At 40.2% G+C, this 18479-nt stretch overlaps 1 protein-coding gene across 3 annotated transcripts in view; it reads left to right on the forward strand.

Annotated features, from left to right (window-relative positions):
* GABBR2 (gamma-aminobutyric acid type B receptor subunit 2) overlaps positions 1–18479 on the forward strand; it is a 505458-nt gene that overhangs the window by 379292 nt on the left and 107687 nt on the right. For all 3 annotated transcript variants that reach the window (XM_069958150.1, XM_069958151.1, XM_069958152.1), the window contains exon 13: positions 7357–7479. In XM_069958150.1, coding sequence (XP_069814251.1) covers positions 7357–7479 — 123 coding nt within the window. The remainder of the gene's footprint in view (positions 1–7356; positions 7480–18479) is intronic.

An 18479-nucleotide genomic window follows, 5' to 3' on the forward strand; every position in this document is an offset into this window, starting at 1 on the left:
ATTTTGCCACTTATTTAAAGTGCCATATGTGACGAAAAAACTATCTCAGAATTGCTAGCATACGCTAAAGCATCACTGAGCTATAAGTGCATAAAGTGAGACAGGTCAGATTTAAAAAAATGAGCCTGGTCATTAAGGCCCAAATAGGCTTGGTCTTGAAGGGGTTAAAGGGACTCTGTCACCTCCAAAACACCTGCTTAACTTAAGTTATCAGTAGATTATATGTTTGCAATTTTTATCTTTCTGTATACTTGCATTTCTTTGCTATAAGGCCACAAATGAAGAAGTCTTTGTAGTCCTCTGTAGTGATGAGCGAACATGTTTGTAAATGTTCGTATGTTTGTACGAACAAGATGCTAATTATTCGTGTTCGCCAATCATGAACAATTTGTTTGATGTTCGGAATGGTTATAACCATCATTTTCGAACATATTCGAACTTGCTTAACTTGCATATACGTCACTGCTTAATTTACACTTTGCGTCTGATAATCTGTACGCATGTAGGTAACTCTCGACCGAAATGTACGCAATCTGTACACAAATGAATGCAAATGAAATGCTTACACTAATGTGTATGCAACTGTGTAATTTAAGCTTTGCACCTGATAATATGTACGCATGGGGGTAGACTGATTCTACTGTATGTTTGTTAACTGCCTCTTAGTAAGCTCGTCTGGGAAAAAGGGGGCGGGGTTTTATTTAAGACCGGCATACTCGTACGCAGGTCTTCATAATTGCCCCCCATGAAGTTTGACCTGTACTAAGAGTAGCAGCTCAGTGTGTCCATCAATCACATGACTACCTTCTCTGTGAGACTGCCTTCTCTGGGCACAGATGGCCTGGGAAACACGGGACTACCTTTGTTTAGAAAAAAAAAAGTCTTAACACAGGAAGTAACATGTTTTCCATTATAACTAAAAAATAAAATAAAAAATTGTGAATGTAAATTGCTAACTTGCTTTATTTAACAACTACTGTTGATTAAGGTTTCGAAAGTTAAAATGCCAGGTACATTTTAAGTAACTTTTCCATCAGACATAGTTTCTGTGGTTGTTGTTGTTTTGGCCAGAAGGGGTTACAGCCAAAAAAATAAATAAAACAAAAAGAATAAAAAAAATCAAAACAGTGCAGGCACAGAGATTAATTTGGCAAAGCATATGTTTTTAAATTTTGATTAATTTTAGCTGACAGCAGACACATTTCACATGGCTATTAGAGTTTAATATGATTCATCTATAGTAGAAAAATACATTTTTTTGTAGCATACAACAATGACATCTGATCTAGAGGCAATGCCTGAGGGCAACTTGGATTGCAGACTATTGCGAGACTTTGTTCTGTTTATAATCTAGAACATGATTCATACAATAGTGACATAGCCTCTGGACACCGACCTTTAATTCAAATTTAAGACAAAGTCAGTCACTTTTTGGGTTAATAAAAAAGGAATAGTGTCTTTATTTTCTGTTGTTTAAATATGTATAAGTATGTCTTAAGTTTGCAGAATATTAGCTATACATGTATCCAATATGTGACGTGTGTGACAGTGAGGGGTTAATTTATTTTTTCCTTTTTCCCTGAGCACCTTCCGCTCAGGTTACAAACTAAGCCTAAATTGCAACCCATCATAGATATATGCTGTCCATATTTAACACTGGCAGCATTCTATCTTTTGTGCTATGAATTCTTTAAAGGGGTACTTCATCCAGGCTCCCTTTTTCAGTAATGCCTGAGAGGGATGGTTAAAAATATTAACATCTATTTATCTCCCCGGATCCAGTGCTGATTTCTGTATTCTGCCCCTTTCGGTCCCCTGGGGTCCAGCCTTCCTGGTCTTGAGATGACGCTTGACATGTGACATGGCAGGCTTGCTCAGCCTTTCAGCAGTTGTAGTTGTGTCCCACCTCTGCCGCTAAATTGCTGTGCGGGCCTGGCACATGACATGTCAAGTCCTTACTTAAAGGGGTAGTGTGGCGCTAAACAATTAGTCACTAAATAACACACATTACCAAGTTATACAACTTTGTGATGTATGTTGTGTTAGTGAATGGCCCCCTTCCCCGTGTTTCTCCCCCCACCGACGCCACTCCCGGGCGGCCGGCCGAACTGCTCCGATTGTCCCTCGTGCCGGCCGACCTCTGCCGCATCATCAGCTGCTCAGCCGCGATTAGCTGAGCACAGTTATGCTCAGCCAATCGCAGCTGAGCATTGATGACGTGGCAGAGGGCGGCCGGCACGAGGGACGGTCGGAGCAGTTCGGCCGGAAACACGCGGAAAGGGGCCATTCACTAACATAACATACATTACAAAGTTGTATAACTTTGTACTGTGTGTTATTTAGTGAATAATTGTTTAGCGCCGCACTACCCCTTTAAGACTAGAAGGCGGCCAGATACCGAGGGGACTGGGTTGTGGCATTCAGGCAGCAGCTCTGCAGCCCTTCCCAGGCATTGACAAAAAAAGGGTCCTGGCTGAAGTGCCCCTTTATGGGAATATTAAGTCTGAACCTATTACAGCTTGTTTTATAACAATGGTCATCATTTGTATAATGATGCCTGTAGTTATATAAAATAACAGTTGTTTCTTGTTGGTAATGATGAACGTCCAATAAAAATGGCCTTCATTTTGAAGTATCAGAAAAAGAGACTGAATAAATGCACATACTATTAAGAAAAGCAGTTATTAAATGAAAAGGAAAAATGAAATGTCTAAGGCTGCGTTCACACTACGTATATTTCAGTCAGTATATGTATATTTCAGTCAGTATATTTCAGTCAGTATTGCAACCAAAACCAGGAGTGAATTAAAAACACAGAAAGGATCTGTTCACACAATGTTGAAATTGAGTGGATGGCCGCCATTTAATGGCAAATATTTGCTGTTATTTTAGAACAACGGCTGTTATATTGAAATAATGGCAGTTATTTACTGTTATATGGCAGCCATCCACTCAATGTCAACATTGTGTGAACAGATCCTTTTTTTGTGTTTTTAATCCACTCCTGGTTTTGGTTGCAATACTGACTGAAATATACTGACTGAAATATACGTAGTGTGAACGCAGCCTGAGTCAAGCTGTATGAGCTTTTCTCTTTAGGATCAGGAATAAATAACATGCATTTTTATGGGGTGGTCTTCCCTATCTCCCTCCTCTCCTGTACATCTAACATAGTAATACTCTACTCTGTGCTGTACTCCTGTTGTGTACAGTTGGGGGGGTCATACATGTAGTGTATAGTTGGGGGAGGTCCTGTATACCTGTAATGTATAGTTGGGAGGAGAGGTGCTGTATAGCTGTGGTGGTGGTGGGGGGGTCTACTATTTTTTTTTTATTGTTGCTAAGGCTTCACTATACCTTCTCAACTACCATTAGTGTGTGTGTGCGTGTGTGTGTGTGTGTGTGTGTGTGTGTGTGTGTGTGCCGTATGCTCAGACACTGACATCATCTTTGTGAGATAAAATTTGATCTCCAGAACATTCTACCATTTATTTCTATGGGTCTATTCTCCTTGTGAGTTCCCACCAGGCCTGGCTGTCATACCTGTGACTGTGATTCTTTGGATCTGGACATTCATGTCTTTATAGCTCTGGCTGAGGTTAATTCCCTCACCTGTGCACTGCTGGGGAGACACGCAGCTCTAATTATGTCCCCATTTGTACAGGTGGTCTTCCCTATTTCCCTCCTCTCCTGCACATCAGGCTCTAACCTTCCCAGGCACTCAATGTATCTTTGTTCCCAATTTAGGGTCAAATGGTTCAGGCATTTTCTCATTGAGCAGAGAGGTGATAAAGCAAGGATGGGGAAAATTCAGTTTGTACAGGAAGATATTCATCTGTCCATCCTTTGAAGCTGCAGACATACCCAAAGTGTACATAGGATGAGGGATAGGGAGTGCAGCACGTACTTGCAGCCAGTTCCCCATTCAATCTCCATGGAGCTACTGAACATTGCTAAGTACATGTCAAAAAGTGTCATCCCTTACTACAATATAATAGCTCATTCCCACTGCAGTGTAACTGAATAAGGACCCCTTGAACCAATCTATGATTACGCAAGGGTATGGTGTTCATTTCTTACCTCACAAACATTTTGTGTGAGGATGGGTTCTCATATCCATCTTTATTACTACATAAATGACAGCCAATGCATAACTAATAATGACATCACAAAACTGTACTTAAATGGGTAGTGCGGCGCCCTCCTCCCCCCCCCCCCCCCCCCCCCCCCCCCCCCCCCCCCCCCCCCCCCCCCCCCCCCCCCTCCGCAAAGAAAAAAAATAGACATACACAAAAAATATACTTATCATCCCACCGATCCATCGCGTTAGAATTTCCCGCTGACCGCATCCCCGCCATCTTCGGTCGCCATCCTCACTTCCGGGTCCGGGTGCAGTGAATGGGTGAAAAAAAAGCTGCTGGTACGCATGCTCATCGGCAGCCTTTTTATTGGCTGGAGTGCATCACATGGCTTCCAGCAAGTTCAGCCAAACAGGACCAGTCAGCTTATTAACACACATTACAAAGTTATATAACTTTTGTAATGTGTGTTAATTAAGCACAAAAAGAAAAAGCTGCACTACCCCTTTGTTGCTATACTCCCTTGATATAGCAACAAATCGCTCACATGTTAGAGGGGCACTGAGAAGGGGTAAGGAATTGCCAAACTTAATATGTTGACTACATGTGAAATATTTTATATAACAATTAGCTTAGCTGGTACTTTGTCTAACCACCATGAGCTATAAATTAGTTGTAGCCCATTATTTTTACTTCTATTCCTAATGACTGATACTGCTGCTATTATCCACACCCCAACTAGTATTAGGATAAAAATGTTTTGCAAAGTAAAAGGTGGCTTAACAAGCTCAAAAATGCCCATACTAGAGGTAAAAAAAATGAAAATACTTCACATATAATACACTAAAACTGTGAAATCTTAAATATAAAGAGAACTGACATTATACGAATTGTTGTACCGTGTTCTCTTCCCATGTCACAGACAAAACAAACTAGATTGCCTCAAGTTCAGAGTAGCAGAATGATGCTAATTATTTATTAGATAGTGTAGTGCACTCAGCGGCATGCAAAACATATCACTTATTTATATACCATTCTCTACTTGTGTCCCTGAGGAAAAAAATAAACCATGGAATACTGAGGTTATAGCGTCCTAAAATTATTTATTTGGCAGTACACTTTGCTGATATCATATGGAAATAACCAAAAATGATGCATGTACAGAGCAACAACATCAAGTAATAATTCATTGGACAATGCAATCTGGATGACAGATGGGGAAGAAAACATATAGGAATGCAAATATTGCACTTATCTAATATGGAAAGGCTGACCCGTGTTAGGAAATAGAAGGGCACATTTTAAAATATCATAGTTTAGCAACCTAGTCTAAGGATCACAACGGAGAAGTTTGAGTTTGGGAGACAGGATCCTCCTAGAAAAGTGAACAAAAAAATAAGGTTATTGTAATAAAAAAATAGAATATTCCTTAATATGTTTCTTATTTTGATAATTAAGAATTGTAAAGAATAAATATTCACTTAACTCCTTAGTGACTGGCCTATTTTGGGCCTTAATGACCAAGCAGTTTTCTTATTTTATTCATTGCTGCCCTCTAAGAGTCATACCATTGTTTGCTTTTTTTCCCACATAGCCATATGAATTTTTGTTTTTTGCAGGACAACTTTTACTTTTTATTGCCACCATTTTGAGATTTAGGATTTAGAATTGAGATTTTTTTTATTAACCCTTTTTTTGGAGGAATAATGGAAAATGTATTTTTATAATAATAATAATGTGTCTTCATTTTTTATACTATTATATTTTTTTAAACATGATATTAACTGATATAGTTTTATACCTTGGGTCATTATGGAAGCAGCGATCGCAAACATGTATACATTTTTTGATGTTTTATATAACGATTTAATTAAAATGGAGAATAAATTACATTTTATTATTTGGGGGTAGAATGGGGGGGTTATTATGTTCAATCACTGATATAATACGCTGCACTACCACTGTATTATATATGTCACATGGGCAGAGGGCAGAAGCCCGGCTTTGTAAAGGCATATCCATGGCATGCCCTAGAGCTTTTCTGGAGGCCCCTGGCTTTGCCATGGTACCAATCAGAAGCCAGATCACAACTCTGGATTTCTGATATGTTAGGTATACACCATCAAAATACATTACATTTCGCGGTCATGATTTGACAATGGCATGAAATAGGTTATGCTACCCGGAGTGAAGGATTCCTCACTCCAGGTAATGTCAGCTGATTCCCTGTGATGCTGGCGCAGGAGTATGGCAGATCCTAATTCCAATCCTGCCATAAAATGTCGATGGAACCGGATTAAGGCTCTTTATTGATTGTCTTAAAAAGCCGTAATGGTGGTCACTAAGGGGTTAAACCCATTTTGTAATTTTTTTTTTATAAGACTGCGTTCATATTTGCATTCATATTCTTACTTTGTCTGATGCATTCAGGTGTAAAAAGATGGCTATGGGACACATCTTTTCTCAGTTTTCCTTTCGTTTGGCTCCATTCTCTTTGCTGTCAATCTTTTAAAGAGAAAAGAAAAATCTTTCATGCTCAAACTTCTTTCTCATTCAAATAAACAATGAACATATGTTCAAATTTCTACATCAAAATATAAAGGAATGGATTTAAATAGATGTTGCTTCTTTTTCACATCTGATCTGTTTAAGGCTATGTTCACACAACGTAAATTTTCAATCAATCACGGCCGTTGTTGCAACACTAGCCATGATTGAGAATTTACATTGCACTGAAGTCAGTGTTATCACGGCCACATTGAATAGCGGCTGCACAACACTGACAGTTCACACAATGTAGAGTGCGGCTCCGGCAGCAATTTACATTGTTTGCTTTGGGTAAATGGGATGCAGGCAAACCCAAATGCTCCTGCATCCCAATTCAAAAGAAATGAAGTTCATCCGGCCTCTACTGTGTGTGAACCTAGCCTAACAACGTGAATGGATAGAAACAGAAGACTACTGGCAGAAAAAGACCCTTTGGTCCATCTAGTCTGACCTTTCAGTATTTCTCTTCTTATTATCTTAGAATAGATATATGTTTATCCCAAGCAGGTTTACATTCAGATATTGCAGATTTACCACATCCAATATGCTCCACAATTGTTCCAAACATCCAAATTGTTACAAACTACTCTTTCAGTAAAGTAATATTTTCTCATAGTACATCTGATCTTACCCCTAACTAACCTCAGATTGTTTTTCCTTGTTCTTGCATTCAGTTCATAACATAGCACAGATGTGAGAGAGTCCTAAACTATACACTCTTTTTTTTCAGATCATAAAGGATCAGAAGCTTCTGGTAATAGTCGGTGGAATGCTTTTGATTGATCTATGTATTTTGATTTGTTGGCAAATAGTCGATCCCTTAAAAAGGACAGTTGAAGAATATAATTTAGAGGTAAGTTGACTGTTTTACTCATTTACTTCAGGTAACATGTTAAGATACTTTTTCTACTACAGAGCAACAAAATAGAAATAGATTGCAATGCAAAAAGTTCAGACTGCCTGCAACCAGCACTGGGGGAAGTTTAAAAGCTTACTGTATACTTCTACTCAATATATTGTTCAGATAAGTGTATTAACAATATGGAGTAAGATACTATGTACCGCTAGTGGTGACTAAAGGCAGGCAAAATTGTATCATTATTATCTATGCACTGGATATACATAGTACTGTGACTGGAAAAAAAAACAGAATTCTGCATGCTATAAAGTAGCACTAAAGGGGTACTCCAATCTTAGCTTGTTATCACCCATCCATAGCTACTGCTTAAAGGGGTTGCCTGGGACTTTTCAATTAACTTATAATTTATTGTTATTATTATTACAATTATTTCTAGTTCCACTTGTTTTTCAGGCTCAGTCATATGACCACTCTGCTTCTGACTTCTCTACTTCCTGTAATGTCATGTTCAATATCTGCTTCTTGTTCCTTCCACTGAACATGATCACAGGTGTAGTAGGGGCAGGGGTTTCTCCCATGGGCTGGCAGGATGTTAGCCCTGTCCCTGTAGGTGGAGCTAATACTGGAGCTCAGAAGAAGCTGTAGCAGAAAGGGCAACATGACATGGAGAAGAGCAGGAGCTGATAGCTACATTGTGGATGGCACAGTAGTTAAGCCTGTCACTTTATAGTGTTGGACTCCCCTCCAGGCAGTGGCGGCGGGACAGTTCCCGATCTCCCCCAGGGACAGTGGGGGAGGCAGGGACAGCATGATGTTTCGGGAATGTCATACTGCAGGAACTACCTGCTTTACATGACATTCACATAACGTTATTTTGCGGCAATTGGTTAAAGCAACATATATGTTTAGAGATACGTTTATGTGTGCTGCCAGTAAAAGTGAACAAATAGGATGGATATCTAAAGCAAAAAGGTATTTATTATTATTAATATTATTATTATTTTAAAATTCCCCTTGATTCTAGAGCAATAAGAGTAACAGAGCATTACAAAATCAAAACACATTACATGAATAGGTTAAGTGGCAGATTAGTGCATAGCGTTAGAGGACCCTGCGAGGGCTAACAATCTACAAGGTAATGGGAGGGAGACAGAAGGTAAAGGGCAGCCACTCAAAGTGTGATGCAGAGTTAGGCTATGTGACGAAGTCACTGTGTGTGACGACACGCGTTGGGTCTGCACCAGGGCATCTGCTCCCATGTAAACTTACTTAATGTTGCATATATGGTCTGGCACTTCTTGCTATGTTAGAGGTTCATATTGGTGTTTACAATGATTTAATGACTTATTTGCATGTTTGCACTGTAGCACTTTGGATTCTTTATATTGTGTACTATTTTTCATATATCGATCTTTTTTGTATTCTGCCAGCAATTCTATTTTTATGCACTTTACAGTTTACATTTGATCATGTGGAGCATCACTAACATGCTTGATTCCCTGGTAAAGTAGGAGAGTATATTGTCCTCCTGATTAGTTTTCTATATACCTATGTGTTTTTTTAATTGATTTTATTGTTGTTTGTTGTGGTGTGTTTTCTGTTTGTCCCAATAAACTTTGCATTTTGTTTGGATATAGTTTGTTTCTTGCTTATTTTTATAAGGTTGTTTCTTTGGACACTTAGCTGCACCCCTTGTTTTTTCTGTATTTTTGGTGAGCTCCCCCATATCTTAGATTGGAGTTAGGCTATGTGCACACTTTGTATGAGACTGGTCGTTCCATGACCCGTCCAGGTCACGCAACGGACGGTCTCTGAAAAGATCATCTCGGCCGCAGTGATCACATGATCTTTTTGGCCGCAGTGTTCTGATGCGGGCGCATCCGTGCGCGCCCGCATCAGAACTCGCCACAGCACACTATGGAGCGTATGGTCGGATCCTGGCCGGAGTTTATACCATGTGTATACGCTCCAGGTGGAATCCCAGAGACGGAGAGATAACATATATTTTCGTAATAATCACAGCTGTTGTACATAGCCTTATAGTAGATTGTAGACTAATTTAAAGAGGTGAGGTTTCAGCTTGTTTTTAAAAGGTCTTGATGGTGGGTTAGAGATGGATGTGTTGGGGAAGGAAAAACACAGACAAAGGACATTGGAGGATCGGAGGTTGCTTGAGGGACGTTAGCAGAATATCAGGACAGAGATATATGGAGGACACAGGTTGTGGATGGCCTAGTAAGTCATGTCAAAATCTGGCCCATTGGCCAAATCTGGCCCGTGGTGCCATTATTTTTGGCCCGCCATGCTTTTCCATTGCTGTGTTAAATTTGGCCCACCTGACGTTGCAGCAGATTATAATATGGGTGGTCCGTAGAGCTGCTTGGACCACCCATATTATAATCTTGTAGGCCGCAGGCAGTTTTTAGCCTGTGGCCTAGAAGTATCTCAGTAGTGCCCCAACGCTGGCAATGTGGTGAAGTCATTGCGCATATCCTCCGACAGGCACCTTCTGCAGCCTCTGGAGCCGCAGGAAGGGTGAGTCCAAGATAAGGGGGCAGTCATGAACAACTACAGTAGGGGCTGGCTTTTATTTTAGAGACTATTCTTGAGGACTGGCTTCTACATAAGAGACTGTTGGGGAGGGCTGGCTACTATATAAGACTACTGGAGAGGGCTGACAACTATAAAAAAAAAACTAATAGGGTGGGGTGGCTACTATGTAGGTCTCTAATAGTAGGCCTGGCTAGTATGTGGGGAACTATTTGGGGTGGCTACTACATGGGGCACAATTATGGGATTACCTACTGCTTGAGGGATATAATGGTTAACTTTCATGTCAGGAAAATTAATTTAGGATAGGCAGTGCCAGGAACGGCGCACGCTGCTCTGACAGTGCCAGAAACGTTGCATGCAATATTTATTAAATATCATGGTTGGCCTGCTACTTTGTCCAATTTTTTTTATTTTGGTCCTCTGTGTATTTGAGTTTGACACCCCTGGCCTAGTATGTCATGCTCAACAATTTAAAATAATTTTTGTGATGTGATTTCATGTTTACTTTTAAAATTAATTTAAAATTAATTTGTTGGGTAATGAGGAGCCATTAAAGGGATTGGCAGAGGAGAAAGCGAGAGGAGAGGTGTATAAGTCAGGTAGCAGTATTGAGAATAGACTGGAGGAGAGTAAGGGTGTTAGATGGAAGGTTAGAGAAGAGAATGTAGCAGTAGTCCAAGCGGTAGAAAATGAGAGAATGTACCAGCAGTTTAGTTGAGTCACAGTTGAAAAAAGAGCAGATTCTGGAAATGGTTTTGAGGTTAAGGTGGCAGGAGGTGGTCTGAATGTGCGGTTTAAAAAAACAGGATAGAATTAATTAGTTCTGCATATAAGTTGACATTATTTATGATGTTGATAATGACTTTGAGGAGGTTGTTTACTTTGACCTTTATGGACACCATATTCATACTGAAGAAAGAAAGAAAGAAAGAAAGAAAGAAAGAAAGAAAGAAAGAAAGAAAGAAAGAAAGAAAGAAAGAAATAGATTATCATAGTGTTTCTTTGTAATAATTAGTTATACATTAAAGTACTTAGAAGAAATAAATGTTTGATGTCTAAGGAAAGGGGGATGTATATGCACATGCCTGTTCCTTTAAACAGCATTTTACAATTTCAAAGTAGAGCAAGGAACTAAAAACACAAGAGACATTTTTGCTCCGAGTTTATAATAGATGTTATGGAAATGAATAATAGATTTGCAGGACCCATTAGTACACTAGACATGCTTGGTAAGACCTAACTTGGATGAACACTAGCAAAAGCTTCCACATGGCTGCAGGAAAAAAATGAATTGAAAACCGATCCTTCCTGAAGTTGCTTAGGTATCTTTTTATCATTTCCTTGAAAAAAGAACTATTATCAGAACATCAGAGGGTGCAGTCTTCCTTCTGGCATTTATTATAATGCATTCCTGACACATGAATGTGACACTGCAGAATTTTACGTCATATGACGGTCATGGAAAAAAAGGCTTGATCACTCAGATTATGAAGTATTAATAAGTAAAATGTGCCAGCCGCTGTAATAAAATGTTTGTAGAGGGGGAATGTCATTATAGATTAAGTGTAGCCCTGATGCCTTCATACCTTGACGTAGTGATAAGAAGCAATTCTTTAACCGTTTCAGAGCTCCCTGCACCTTCATTGACTTGAAGAAGCTGAAATGCTCAATTTCACAGTGCATTGATTGCCTGTAAAATTTATTCAGCTCAAATGTATGTATATAATACAACAGCTTTCTCCATCATCTCAATCAATTCTACAGGGGTTTCAATAATGATATCCCATTGCCTGCCTTTGTCTACTTAGTTCCGGATTGAACATCTCAGTAATGGAGTAATTTAAGGCTGTTCCTGGAAGTTAGGCTGACACAGAGCCAGGAAATTCACATTAACCAACCTTGCCAGGAACCACTGTTATCTTACGTTCTCTTGCAAAGTAATGATAAGCCTTGTAAAAAAAAAAAAATAACTGTGTTGCATTAATATTTTGGTGAGAAATATATATTGCTTTATAAATGAATATAAAATGTTACATTATTGTAGGATCATTGTCTCCTGAATGACTATTATATGTCTGTTTTTATTGTAAACCCGTTCTAAAAGTAGAGCTGGGCAAGAAGAAGTTATCAGTTAAAGCAGAATCCTTGAAAATGTACAACTATCCAAGTGTAGACAGATGTTTTGAAGTTCTTGCTACTCATCAGTAGAGATGATAGAACATCGGGAAATCTTAGGTTCGATCGAACTCGAACATTTTCGAACGTGCAGCATTTGATTCCCAATGCCTTCCCGGTTGATGGGATAAGAGGAGACTGCCTGAGTACCGCCGGAATACAGCCTATTACCTAGGCTGTATCCCTGAATTTCAGGCGGTACACGGGCTGTCTCCTCTTTCCCCACGGACCGGGAAGGCATCGGGAATCAAATGTTGCACGTTCGAAAATGTTCGAGTTCAATCGAACCTAAGATTTCCCGATATTCCTTCATCTCTGCTCATCAGTACAACCCTGGGTGTTAGGTGGCCGGACGAAATGCCTTTGTGGGTCTGAAGAGGAAACGTGTTTCTTTGGGGAGACCACCAAGCTACTATACTGAGTCTCATTGGCCTGTTTCGGAAAAAGTATACAAAGTAGCTCTTTGAGGGCTTATTCACTGACCTACAAGGGAAGCTATTTTTCCCAATTGGTGGTTCTAGAGAGTCAGCACATTTCTTTGTGAAGGTGAGCTACTTTGCATACAGTCACAGGAGATGGGTGCAGTCACAGAGATCAAAAAGTGTAAAATAAAAATAGTGGCCATAAAGGTTTGCATCATACTAACTGCAGTAAAAAAAAACAAGAGGCATTACAGAAGGTATATATTCACTTATATTGCCAGCTTAACCTGGCACCATGCACCATATGTAAAGGACTAAATAAGGATCTGGGGGGAAAGTGTTTTTAGAAAAAAAAATCTGAACTCAAGAACAAGAGGACACAGTCAAGGGTTAGTTGGGAGAAAGAACAGAAGCAATATTTATTTACTGAAAGAGTAGTAGAATAAACTTACAGCAGATGTGGTTGGTAAATCTACTGTATATTTACTGAATGTAAACCTGACTGGGATAAATATATACAGTATCTACCCTAAGATTATAAGAAAGGGAAATACTAAAAAAGCAGACTAAATGGGCCTATTTCTGCCAACAATCTTCTATGTTTCTATGTTTTATCTTGACAATTGTATGTGTCTTGCTTGGGGATTATGACAATAGCCTGTTCTAGAAAATATATGATTTATTATGCATTCTAACTACACAGGAATTGTAGCATATGTGAAATCAGCTTAAAGTGCAACCAGAACATTACAGCTGTGTAAAGTCTGTTTAGAGTCATAATCTTAGATAAGATAAGATAGGATAACGTAAGACTTTGGTGTCTCTATTTTAGAAGAACAGGCAAATATTGTAAAGCCATATAAAGTATGACTAATACAACAAGCCACTGTTCCTGGACAGACATTGAAGGGGGCAATCTTTGAAGCATCACAACACCTTCTTACTGCAGATCTGATACCCAGGATTTCCATATTTTACACTCTGAATGCACATCCTGATAGATTTCCTAAGCTATCTTTTAATGTGTTGTCTACTTGAATTCAGTGGACCAGATATTCTATACCTACAGGCTCCTAATATGTAGATGTTCCAGGTTACAGAATATGTATTCTCTAGTGTACACTGTGCACCTTTGAGATAAATTGACATAGAAATTGGCACAACTTACACAGAATAAAAGCTGACCTTTTCCTTTGGGATGTGTTGTTCTAACCACACTATTGTTAAATAAGTTATATTCTTGAATGACTTAGAGATTCGCTGTATATACTTGCTATGTGTGAAAGCTTTTTAATGGTGCACATCTAGGAATACTATAACCGTCTAGTCTAATAAGTGTTTTGGACAAATTATTTCTACAGAAAACCGGTATAGTAGTCTACTACCTATGACGTTGAAATACATAACAAAGGAGAGTACTCTAGAAAATGTGCACTGTTTATAACCCATTTCATGAGATAGAATAAGTGACTACATTTTTTCACATATTTAAAACAGACTCCCATCTGTGTCCCAGTTCACTGTGTAGGTGGATGCTCCTGCTTACAGAAGAGATGAAAGGAGTTCAACATTCAAAAGAATGTTAAAAATACATTGGTTCAAATAATGTGCATCATATGCTGACGTCTTTCTCTTTCTTACTTACGTGGAGAACACAATAGGCGATTTATTCACAGCAAGAAGTTTAACTGAATACTGCTAAGGATGTAGAATGGAGTCTTTTTAAAGTGCAGCATACCGGTATTTAGAGTTTAAAGAACTGGAAATGATTATTAGAGCTTTAACAATACCTGGCCATGCCTCTCTGAACATCTGTAATCTCATAGTATCAATAAAGCAGCATTGCTATTAACACTTTAAGAAAGTGAAGTTTACATATGAAAACATCTACAATGAAAACCTTTTATATTTTTCTAGCCATATGATACATCAGATGTTATTATCATGATCCATCAGCTCAGATACAGTATCAAAGCTGTCTGTTTAAATGTAGTTATTTTCTATATAGCGCTTTAAGATTTTTAGGAAAATCATTTTCCAATTTCCTCTTTTCTGATAGCCCCCTTTTCTAGAAGACTCTACATTTTTCAGTGCAGTTTTAGATGGTCATCTCAAAAAGTTTCACTGTGCAATATATTCTCATGAACAGACCATCTCTTTAAGAAAATCACTCCTGTTCTCATTCTTTTATCTATGGTTTTTAAATTAAGGTTTTTCAATTAAGTTTTGGGTGAGGATCTCAAGGTTACAAGGTACAGTATACTAGGTACAAGGTATAATCTCAGCGGTCAAAGCGGACAGATGATTTACATTTTATTGCTGTGTTTCATTAGTAGTTCAGTTGCTCAGATCAGCTCCCCATGAATGAATTGTCATTGCAGCCCGAGGCCTTTGTTAAGCCTCTATGGCTGCCATGACTCAGCTATTGACACAGTCTGTCGATGGCAGGCGCTACTTGGGGAAAAAAAATAGATATTTTTAAAGATCTTTTTAACCCCTTTTTATTTAAATAATTTTAACAATTATGTGACTTCCCAGTTGAACTCATTTGAAGTGTAAAAGGAATATTAAAAATAATACTTAAGATGTAGTGTACCTGTCAAGTGAAAATACTGCATGATCTGTGGGGACAGTGTTACAGAGTGTAACGCCTGGAGTAGTGGATCCACTGGGCTGTCACCAGCGATGGCACTAACCTCACCAGGGAGCGGAGTGTAAGGGGCCGCTGGTTTTCACCAGAGCCCGCCGCAAGGCGGGATGGACTTGCTGCGGCAGGCGACCCCCAGGTCGCTACCCCTGGCTTGGTTGCTGGTGACGGCAGGCGAGGCGTGGCAGGAGCAGTAGGCAGGAGATGGTGCTGGCGGAGGGCTGTAGGCGTAACCGCAGGTGACAGGCTGAACACAGGAGCAATGAAGTAACAGGGGAACAGGAACCAGGAACAAGGACTAGAGACCAGGTAGCGGATAGGTATCAGGAACAAGGACTTGGGACCAGGTAGCGGATAGGTATCAGGAACAAGGACTTGGGACCAGGTAGCGGATAGGTATCAGGAACAACAGGGGGCTGGGCCAAACGCTATGGGAAGCATGTAGAGGCTCCAACACAAGGGACAGGGCATGCTGGGATTTATAGGGAGTGATAGGTGCAATTAACCAATTAAGGGCGGACTGGCCCTTTAAATCTGAGACAGCCGGCGCGCGCGCGCCCTAGGAGGCGGGGACGCGCGCGCCGGCCGGCACAGACGGAGACAGGAGCGGAGGAGAGGTGAGGCGTCCCCAGGGGCCGAACTAGCAGCAGCGCCGGGTCCCTGCACAGGGACGCCGGCGGCTGCATGGGGCTGGAGGAGGTCGCGGCGGTGGCCCGGAACACGGGGACGCCGCCGCGGCCGTGACACAAAGGAAGATATGCTCTTCAGACTATTACCTGGATTTTATACAAAACAATATAGTATTCACTTGTAGATTTAAATCTTTCCTTGTTAGTAAAGACTTCAGAAGAGAAGGATTTAGGGGTAGGGGTTTCTGACAGGCCTAACAATTAACAGTGCAACCAGGTGGTAGGTACTGTGTACAGTTCAGGAGACCTCACCTACAAAAAGATATTGATAAAATAGAAATAGAATGGGTCCAAAGACGGCTACAAAAATTATTGCGGGTCTAAAGCATACAACTAGGGATGGTCCGAACCTGCCGAGGTTCGGGTTCGTACGAACCCCAACTCTCGGCAATGATTCCCGCTGTCTGCCCGCTCCGTGGAGAGGATGAATATAGCGGGAGGACCGCCTGGAAAACTGGGATACAGCCATAGCCATAGGCTGTATCCCAGTTTTCCAGGCGGTCCTCCTGCTGTATCCACCCGCTGCACGGAGCGGCCAGACAGCGGGAATCTGCTGCCGAGCATTCGGGTTCGTATGAACCCGAACCTCGGCAGGTTCGGACCATCCTTACATACAACCTTTCAGGAAAGACTAAAGCATCTAATATCCATCTATATCCATATAGTCTGGAGGAAAGAAGGGAAAGGAGGACATGATTGAAACCTGTAATAGTCAAAGTCCTAAATAAGGTTCAGGAGGGAAATGTTTTAATAAAAACTGAACACAAGAACAAGGGGACACAACCTGAAGTTGGGGGAAATATCAGAAGCAACTTGGAAAAAAAAACCTCTATTGAAAGAGTTGTAGATACTTATCCTATCCTATTTCTAAGTTTGTAAAACTGTAGTTTTATTTCTGTCTTTTACTTCTTGCTTCCCTGCCTTCTGCCAGTGACTGATAGCCCTCCCTTCATGAGCATTCCACATTAATGAATTATGTATTGCAATCGGTTACCAAATATCCAAATGTACTACAGAATATGTTTTAGTGTAAGACAATGATATTAGACAGTGATAAGCAATGATACAATTCATGCAGAAGGATGCTGCTGCCATTCCTGTGTAGGTCAGTTTAGGGCAAGGGCAAAAGGACATAACTAAATTGCCTCTAGAGCTTCATGTACATGGCATGGATTCAGGGATAAATGGCAAGTACTCTTTGGGGACCACTAGCTAGAAAAGGTTAAGGGATTGAAAGCTATATCTTCCTCCAGGGTTCAGTTGCTCAGGAGAGATACTGCCTGTCACCTCTAGACCTGTACATGTCATTGTAACAAGATAATATTGCAAATGATGTATTCTTTGTGACAAGAACTACAGACACAAATAATGACAATCTTAACTGATATTTTATATAACTCGTCTGGAATGAAATTCTGTATTGTAATACAATACAACATAAATATTCAAAAAAGGGATGCTGTAAGGGAATAAATATTGTAATATCACTATATTCCCAGTAAATCTTTATACAGTTTATTACGCCATCATATACAACTATACAAAACACTCAGAAGCTTATATTGGACTATATATTAAACTTGATTTTATCAATCTTTCTTGAAACCTTATATATAAGAATCATTTGATGATAGGGCCTATGTTTAGATGCTGAAGGTAACACTTTTGGTATTTTTAATGTCTTCATTGTGGAAAGTGACAGTCTGCACAACAGTATGCTAATCCAGGATAATCACCTTTGTGGTTTATAGGCTACAGGATGTTCACAGATAGTATTTCTGTCAGTCTTTTTTTCAAACAAAATTAAAAAGTGGAACTAACAGGGCAAAATTATAATGGAAAGATTTGCATTCATTTTTTCTTTCAATTTAATAAAATTATGTATTGCTTGTATATACTGAATGTTCTAACACCTACAACTATCAGCTGGCCCACTAAAGACTAAAAAATTAAAAAGGACCTGTCACCCCCCGTGCCGGGGTGACAGGCTCCTGACCCCCAGTTAGATCCCCTTATATGTACCTCATCCCGCCGAGTTCCGCTGCCGGAGCCGGTCCCGGGAAGGAGATATCCTGGTCAGAAGCCGGTGCGCGCGCTCTGGAGAGAGGTCCGGCGTCAATAGAGAATGAATGGAGCCGTGCAGGCGCTGCAGAGATGAGTCCGGCTCCATTCATTCTCTATGGACGCCGGACCACTCTCCAGAGTGCGCACGCCGGCTTCTGACTGGGATATCTCCGTCCCGGGAACGGATCCGGAAGCGGGACTCGGCGGGATGAGGTACGTATAAGGGGATCTAACTGGAGGTCGGGAGCCTGTCACCCCGGCACTGGGGGTGACAGGTCTCCTTTAAATGTTATAGCTAATTGATACATGTAGCACACACAACAAGCACCAACTAAATTTCAAAACATCAAGGTGAAAACCCTTCAAAAATTATATGTGCAATGTTCACAAAACCCATCTCTTCTGATATAACAAGGATTTTGCAGTTTCAACTGTCTGTACACA

Source organism: Dendropsophus ebraccatus, chromosome 2, assembly GCF_027789765.1.
Source record: "Dendropsophus ebraccatus isolate aDenEbr1 chromosome 2, aDenEbr1.pat, whole genome shotgun sequence".
Classification (NCBI taxonomy): Eukaryota; Metazoa; Chordata; class Amphibia; order Anura; family Hylidae; genus Dendropsophus; species Dendropsophus ebraccatus.